Raw genomic sequence first — 9,447 nt, 5'->3', positions numbered from 1 at the left:
AGGATGATGATGATAAGGATGATGATGATGATGAGGATGAGGAGGAGGAGGAAGATAATGATGATGATGATGATAGGGATGATGATGATGATGAGGATGAGGATGATGAGGAGGAGGAAGAAAATGATGGGGAGAGGATGACATTAATATGATGACAAATGAGGTACAATGATAGTTCTGCTGCTGCTAATGATGAAAAGATGATTTTAGTTTCATGAGAACACCGCTTGATTATGATGAGCGATGACGATTGTTCCCCAAATGATGATTTTTTTTCATAACAAAATGCGAGATGTGGCCCTTCAACAATTTGATCATCGTAGTTATCAGACTGACAGTGTTGTAATCACCAAACAAGTCATCTTTATTATTGTCATACTCATCTTACTTATCGTCGTCACATCATCGTCGTCACAAATTATAACAGATGATGAAGATAAGACTCGCATTCGCAAGGCAATTTCATACTGGCAGTCATTCACCTGCATCAGATTCAAAGAAGTACCGGCCGCTGCTAACGTAGCTGCCGATGTTGATGGTGGTGGTGGAGATGGTGGTGACGATGGTAGTGGACAAATACACAAGCTACTGTTTGCTAAGCAGAAAGGGTTAGTAATGATGAAGATGATGGTGAAGATGATGATGATGATGATGAGATATAAAAAGGGTGATAGAAATGATGAAGATAATGACGAATGGATGTGCGATTGAATGAACGAACGAATGCAAAGATGGAGAGATGGAAGGACAGTTGGTGAAGTTGGACGAGCGTACGATTAAATGTAGCACAATGAGTTCCAACTTCACGTTCAACACGCAGTAAGAAATTAATAAATTTTATAGTCAAGAAATATGGATCATATTAAATCTATAGGTATTATTGATTATGTTTCTGTTTAATACTGACTGAAAAGAGACAGTAGTCATAGTTGAAGCATCAGTAGTAGCAGTAAAAGTAGCTGAAGTAGTAATATTTGAAGTAGACGTAGTAACAATAGTAGCAGTAGTTGACCTAGTAGCAGTATTTAGTAGTAGTAGAAGCAGCCGCAATAATAGCAGCAGTAGTAGCAGTAATGGTAATATTACCTATAAAAAATATCATTAGTAGTAATAGTTGCAGTAGTATTAAAAGTAGTAGTAGAAGCAGCAGTAGCAGTAGCAGTAGTAGTATTTGTAATAGTAGTAGTAGTAATAGAAATATTAGAAACAAAAGTAGTAGTAGTTATGAATCAGTGAATTGTAGTAATAATGGTAATAGTAATGATAGTAATGATAGTAATGATAGTATAGGCGGGGACATCAATGGAATGAAGTGAGCGTGGAGTGAAGTGAGCCTTTTATTGCCACAAAATAACATTCAAGTAAAGCATGCTTGCTTTGATTAATTCATTCTGATTGTTAGAGCGCGGGTGTTGCTCTGTGTGATTGTGTGTGATTGTGTGTGTGTGTGTGGTTGTGTGTGTGTGTGTTTGATTGTTTGCATGCGTTTGTGGCGTTGCACGTGCGTATGAAATTGTAAACACAAGCAAAAAGTAGTTGTAGTAGTAGTAGAGGTAGCAGTAGTAGCAGTAGCAGAAGCAGTAGTAATAAATAGTAGTAGAAATAGTAGAAGTAATAGTAGTAGTTGGTGTAGTAACAGAAGTAGTAGTATTCATATATATTGTTTGCATGTGTGTGTGTGTGTGTGTGTGTGTGTGTGAATGCGTGTGTGTTTGCGTGTTGTGTGTGTGTGTTGTGTGTGTATACATTTGTTATAATCTCTATTTGTAGTGTATATTTAATTGTATATGAATATGTTTTTTTTTGGAAAAAAAATTTATATGCAAATAAATAGATTGTATAAGTTGTTGCTATTGTTGTTGCTGTTGTTGTCGTTGGTGTTGTTGCTCCGGTTGATAACAGCCATCACTACCTCATTAAGATAGATGCACTTGCCAACAACCAACTTGTAGATACAATTCACATCCATAAAAAACAATGTTCATTCAGCATTTTGGTGCGAACAGAATAAACAAATGAATAGAATTGCGGATGAAAATTTGAATTGTTTTCTGTAAAATGAATAAATAAATTATTTTTTAAAATAAATGAACAAATAGACAAACAAACAAACAAAAAAAACAAACAGACAAACCAACAAGCAAACAAACAAACAAACAAATAAATGGATGAACGATGAATGTATGAACAAATGAATAAATAAAGGAATAAATAAATTAATTTATAAATGATGAATAATCAAAGAAATGATCTTGATTAATCATATTTTCTCTGGTTCTCTATGCATATTTTTCAAATAATTTCTTACATCATACACACACATCGTTATGGAGGTTATATAAATAAATAATTAATACACAAACAAATCAACACACACACACACACACACCACACCACACACACACACACACACACACAGAGAGACACAGAGACACATACAGACTCACTAATACACACAAGCACACACACATACATACTCAATAACACACACACACACACAGATACAGACTCTCACACACACACACTCACTGACACACACACAATCACTCACACACACATACACAAACAAACGATCACACACATAAACAAACATACGGACAGACAGACAGGCAGGCAAACTCGAACAAACAAACACAATAGAAAGAGATAAAATTAATTAATGAATGCTTTCACTTTTTATAGACAAGGGGGAGCTTGAAGAGTTCGATCTGACGAAAGAAGCAACAACAATTGGACTGCTCATAATGTGTTTTGATTGAGGCACATTAAAAGACAATTTCTCAACGCTATTTTTCTTATTACTGCTACCATCATAAATTATTATTATTGCCTTGTTATTCTTTATTGCCGCGTGTGCGAAGCTTTTGTTGTTAGTAGTGCTGTTGTTGTTGTGTTGTTGTTGTTGTTGTCGTTGTTAGTGTTGTCGTTGGCGTTGTTGTGTTGTTGTTGTCGTTGTTAGTGTTGTTGTTGGCGTTGTTGTGTTGCTTTTGTTGTTGTTTTGTTGTTACTGTTGTTGTTAGTGTTGTGGTTGTTGTGTTGCTGTTGTGTTGCTGTTGTTGTTGTTGGCGTTATTGTGTTGTTGTTGGTGTTAGTGTTGTTGATTTTGTTGTTGTTGTTTCTACTGATATTTATCACCGACAATTTATCTCATCTGCAAGGGTGTATGCTGATGAAGATGTACATATATGCTTTATATAACTCTAAACAAATTAACACAGATACACACACGCATACACACACATACAAACACACATAATATATATATATATATGTGTGTGTGTGTTTGTGTGTGTATGCATTTTTGTTTATATATATAAATATATATAAATATATACATACACAAACTTTACTTACGAATAGACACACATTCTAAAACACCTACATTACATACTTTCACATACACAAACACATACTTACACAAACACACATAAACAAACACACACACAAAAGCGGATACACTAATCCACACACACACACACACACACACACACACACGCGCGCGCACACGCACACACACACACACACACATACACACACACACACATACACACACACACACATACACACACACACACATACACACACACACACATAGGCAAATTCACTGATGTTAAATGCACCCTGAGGCGATTTCATAGCAGCCCCGCGCTCGCTTTCAAATAATGCGCTTACTTTTTGTTGGTTTTTGTTTGTTGTTGTTGTCTGTTGAGTTGTTGTTGTTTTTTTTTTGTCTGTTGATGTTGTGGTTTGTTGTTGTTTTTGATGTATGTTGTAGTTATTATTTTATGTTTAATTATTGTAATTCATTATGTTTTGGCTAATGTACATATTTTGTTGTTTCATTTGTATGTTTGTTGTTGCTTTCATTTGTTTTCGTTGCGCCATCATCATTGTCATCGTCATCTTCTTCATCATCAACATCGATGTTCAATATATCAAATACCTTAAAAATGTCCAATTATGTGCGTTCGTTTGTGCGTGTGTGTGTATGTATGCATGTGTGCACCTATATATGTGTGTAAATTATGTGTGGCGTGCACACAGACACAATAAATTTATTATCAAAACAATTTTTCGGAGGAAGTAAATAAGTGAACGAGTGAATGTTTGTTGCGTTGGAGTTTTATAGCCGAGCCAGCGTCAGTTTTCTCACTTCAAATGAAATGCATAAACGCGTGCAACCTTTCAAACAATCATCCGCTTTGTTAATTAAGACATCCACTCACTCGCTCCCACCCTTCATTCATTCATTCATTCATTCATTCATTCATTCATTCATTCATTCATTCATTCATTCATTCATTCATTCATTCATTCATTCATTCATTCATTCATTCATTCATTCATTCATTCATTCATTCATTCATTCATTCAATCGTTCAATCGTTCGTTCGTTCGTTCGTTCATTCATTCATTCATTCATTCGTTCGTTCATATCATACGTTCATCATTTCTCTTTTGATTTTTTTGCATGATTTTTGTTTATCAGCATAATTGCACATTTAATTTTCAAAAATTTTTCGTATTGTAACTTTCAATCCATCCCACTTTCTTCATCGGCTCAATCATTCCTGAATCCTCTCGCATCATCCAATCCAATATTGAATTTATTGACAATGAACTGGGACGAAACAATGTTGACAACACATTCATCATTTTGCTCTAAAATTACACAACAAAGAGTCTGATGATTGGATAAATGGTGTGAAATACTCATAAAGTGATAACGAACAACCGATTGAAACGAACACGCAGCTGCTGGTCGTATGTGGGGTTCACTGGACAGTTCAACCAAACAATCTCTGTCGGTGATGGTTGCCAGTCGGTAGGTCAATGAATGAACGAATGAATGAATGAACGAATGAATGAATGAATGAATGAACGAATGAATGAATGAATGAATGAATGAATGAATGAATGAATGAATGAATGAATGAATGAATGAATGAATGAATGAATGAATGAATGAATGAATGAATGAATGAATGAATGAATGAATGAATGAATGAATGAATGAATGAATGCTCAACAGAACGGGACGATAGCCCACGAAATAGGGCACAGCATTGGTTTGTGGCACGAACAGAGCCGACCTGATAGAGACCTGCACGTGAGCATCAACGAGGTGAATGTGGCAGACGGCAAACTGTTCAACTTTCGCAAGAGGACTTGGGGCGAAGTGGTGACGCACGACGTACCCTACGACCTGGGCTCAAATATGCACTACGGGTCAAAGGTTAATTTCCATTACTACTTGCTGCAGTAATTATTAATATTTATATTGTCTTGACATTTTAAATGTTGGAACGCATTTTGTTTCGAGATTCCGCAAATAGTAAATTTGGTCGAATACCTAATAGTTGATCCACTTTTCGTTTTCAACTGAAGCCAAATGCCACAATTTTGAAAAAAATATTTCACAATGGAAAGCAAGCTATTGAAAAAAACCAGAGGCGGATTGTTTTTATTCAACAATACTTTATCGAGAATCAATCTTATTAATAATCATCAATCTCTCATTCAAATTTAGATGTTTTAACAGCTACAATGACCAAAATAAATTTCTCGCTAATAATATTCAACAGTTACTGTTCTGGAATCTAAAAAAGTAATGGCTTAAACAAAAATTACAATGTTCGGCTCTTCGGCCTAAAAATGGCCGAAGCCGAATGTCAAAAAATTTCAAGCAGGCAAGCAAATAAATAAATAATACAGATCATAATAAATGAGAATATTAGTTATAATAAGCAAAACTGTAAATCATAGTAAGTTACCACACTAAATAATGTTTACTTGTTTAATTTTTTTTTTTAGATTTTTTTTATTTAATGTTATTTTTAAACCAATCAACATAACACTTGAAATCATTTTTGCATCAACAATTGTAACACCAACCTTATCATCATCGTCGTTTTTATCATCACCATAATCATCATCATTAACAACAACAACAACATAATTATCATCATCACCAGCTTCTTCATCATAATCTTCATCATCCCTACCCTAATCATCATCATCATCATCATCAACGCCATCATCATAGTGATAATCATACCTGCCGAGTTGCATTAGCAATATTTGAGGCGTAAAATTTTCTAATTTCATGTTCAACTTATTATTTTGATGAATTCATTCATCACAAGCACTACATCAACTTATTAATTTGATAAATTCATCCGTGTCTCGTCACAGTAACTACATCAACTTCATTCATCACATCAACTACAACATCAACTCAAGCTCTTGTTATTCCAATGTAATGAACAAGTTAATAACTATTCATTTATTTCACCGAAGCGGTTCACAGATTGTTACATTGTTAAAAATACAAAAACCTCAAACAAAACGTTACTATGGTAACGAACAAAACTAAAAAGTAAAAAGATTGTCCGCTGTAATCATTTTCAAAGTAATTCGCCATTGTATAACATAAAAATTGAACCAATGAACGACATGGAAAGAGGTGAATTAATAAGTTGTACTCTCAACTACGTAAATAAGCTGCGATGGAAAAAGCATAAGCACCTAACAAATTCCATCCACATCAGTGGCAGCCATCTTGCTTGTAATGTAATCAACATTTCAGTATTACGCCAAAGACCCGAACGTAACCCTGACAACAGTACAAACACGTGACCCTCTGATGTCGATGGTGATTGGCCAGAGGGAGGAGTTATCTTTCTATGATGTTAAGATGGCTAACATTGCTTATTGCCCAGGTTTGTTGTATCATCCACTAAATTGTTCAAGTGTTTAATACGTTATAACGATGGTTTTCGATGTTATTTATTAACTTAATCATTGTTTTCATATCATCAACCTAATAAGGCGGTCACTCAAGGTAACAAACCAAGTTGTTAAAGTTGAACTGTGCCGATTGAAAATTCCTCACATTGAATTGAAAATTATTGTAATTCAATATATAATATATCAAGCCATATTCAAAGCATGACCAACCAATTAACCAACCAACCAACCAATTAATTAACCAACCAACCAGCCAATCAACCTACCAACCAATCAATTTACTCAGACACTTGCAGAGGCACCAAACTGATGCAACCCTGCAGGAGGGATGGCTACCAGGACCCCCTGAACTGCCGACAATGCAGATGCCCCGACGGATTTGCAGGAACGTTCTGCGATAACATCATGACGTCAAATAATGGTACTCTAAAGTTTTTAGTCGTCCACATTTTGAATTTCGTTTAAAGCTACATTCATGGAATAGAAAATATTATTTTTTAAAATACTCTTCTAATATTAAATACAAATTCATTATGGTGATTATGTGGGTGTATGAGGTGAATGAACTTCTGAACGAACAGCGCGCTGTGGTGGCACGGTAGATGGCAGTACAGCTGGCTTCATTTACTCGCCTGGCTACCTATCACCAGGCTACAGATTCAACGTTAAGTGTACCTGGCTAATTAAGGTCAGCTATTTGAATATTCATATTTCTAAAATATTTTTTCAAATGTTTTTCTCCTTAAATTGTTGACTACCTCAAACGAATAGAGATTAGCTGGTCGTCAAGTTAATGCAGAGTTTGGAAATGCAGAGTGATTGGCGCTTTTCTCAATCAAACTTTCATCACACTCTTATTAATGACATTTGTTTGAAATTAAAGAATTTTTTACATGAATTTATCTTGATACGTACATTCAGCATGTCGTCAAACTTTTACTGAAATTTGAATAACTTCTCAATTTACTTACATGTTGCAAGCCATGTGTTTCTGTAGTTTTTAGATTTTTTTCAAATCTGAACATAGCAAATTATTTAAATGAATAACAAGCAGATCGTGTGAAAAATAAGTTAGTAAGCAAGCTGCCGTGAAACCATTGTTATTGAACGAACAATTTGTAGGCGCCACAGTATCACAATATTTACTTGGAGTTTGTTGGAACGTTCGGCATGAGCTGCCACGTTGACGTCTGCAGGGATTATGTCGAAGTGAGGTACAACTCGAGTTTGTCGCTGACGGGAGCTAGGTGAGGATGATGAGGTCATGAGGATGGTTACAACAATAATGAATGTTGATGGAATTAATGACGAACATCATTACAGATTATTATCACTTTTAAAAGCAAATGTTTTTCAGTTGAAATCCCTATGTCACATCAACATTACCACCTTCACTTCTTACAAAACCTTCTCCCTGCTGGCTAGATTTTGTTGCACAGACAAGCCGGAAGTGACTTTGAAGTCGACAACGAATGAGATGATGGTTCTCTTCAGAACATTCCCCAGTAGCAGAACCTGCAGTGACAACATCTTCCCGCACAAATGCATCACATCTCATGTCGGATTCAAGGCAAAGTTCTTTTCAAGTTTGTACACGCCTTCATTCATTACAATTATTAACGCAAATTAAGCTCAATTACTTTTACTACTTCTTGAATTTTTATCTAATACTATTTTTACATGATACTTAGTAGATTTAGTATTACTTTAATTTAGTTTAGTACTACTACTGCAATAAATAGCAGCTATGACTATTATTTAAAATATGCTTTTTAAATGCCTAGAACAATTTTAAAAACAAAAAGAACCTTAATATTAAAAGACAAAAAAGTATATAGTAGTGATAGCAATCCATCTAACGAATGGATTATCAATGCGCGTTAATGCGCGTTTTCATCAGTATCGCTTAACACCATGACCTTCTACTTAACTAACAGAACCATGTGGCGGGTTCCCATCACTCTCTACCATTTCCACCCTTCCGACGTCTCTTGCTAGCATCTCCGAGATGCCACCGTCATCACTGACGTCATCGATGACATCATCAGCCACGGAAACAACTCTTCCCACGTCAGCGAATGTTCAACCAGTTTGTTGGAAGCGAAGTTCGTACGTTTGCGTGCAGACCTGGAATGACAAGGTGATGGTGCAGTGCCCTAAGTGGTGGCAGACGAAGAATTGTGGCATCAGGTAGGTGGAAATGTGTTGTTGTTTTTGCCGCTGTTGTTGTTGTTGTTGCGGTTGTTTGAAATGTATTTAGTGGGAGTTAAAATAGTTCAGAAAATATAATTATGTGTAAAATTTGTACTGAATTCTAAGAATATAACAGTCAATAACCATTCGTAATCCCCTTCCCAACAAACCACCTCCACAAAAATCAACAACCAACTTTAAAACACAACAATCCGCAGAAATACGAACAAGATACGCGAGTCGACGTGCTACCGGGACACACCATTTTGTAGCGAGGACCACAGTCTCGTCAAGGAGGGGATGGTGTGTGCAGGTTGGGCCAGCCATCCACCTTCTTCCGTTTCATCCATTTATGAATGACCATTCACATGTTGATAATAAAAAAATATATTATGTCGATAATGTAATTAAAATTGTCAAAAATTTCTCTAAAAAGGTAACAACACGAGTTCTGGAAACAAAGCTTACAACAGCAATAACGATAATGTTGCAAAAAATGTTGCC

The 9,447-nt window shown here is 35.5% G+C and overlaps 1 protein-coding gene across 1 annotated transcript; it reads left to right on the top strand.

The window, feature by feature from the left end:
- Positions 1 to 438: 438 nt before the first annotated feature.
- Positions 439 to 6,715, top strand: HELRODRAFT_124058 (hypothetical protein; the record flags this gene model as incomplete). The annotated part of the gene is made up of 5 exons (XM_009030255.1): positions 439 to 501; positions 3,219 to 3,289; positions 4,756 to 4,825; positions 5,033 to 5,236; positions 6,590 to 6,715. Coding segments are annotated over 5 exons (534 nt in total), but the record flags the coding sequence as incomplete, so codon positions are not given.
- Between the last annotated feature and the right edge of the window lie 2,732 nt (positions 6,716 to 9,447).

The sequence above is a fragment of the Helobdella robusta genome (assembly GCF_000326865.2).
Source record: "Helobdella robusta unplaced genomic scaffold HELROscaffold_66, whole genome shotgun sequence".
In the NCBI taxonomy this organism is placed as follows: domain Eukaryota; kingdom Metazoa; phylum Annelida; class Clitellata; order Rhynchobdellida; family Glossiphoniidae; genus Helobdella; species Helobdella robusta.
Note: the sequence above shows the minus strand (reverse complement) of the source record. Positions and strands in the feature narration are given on the sequence as shown.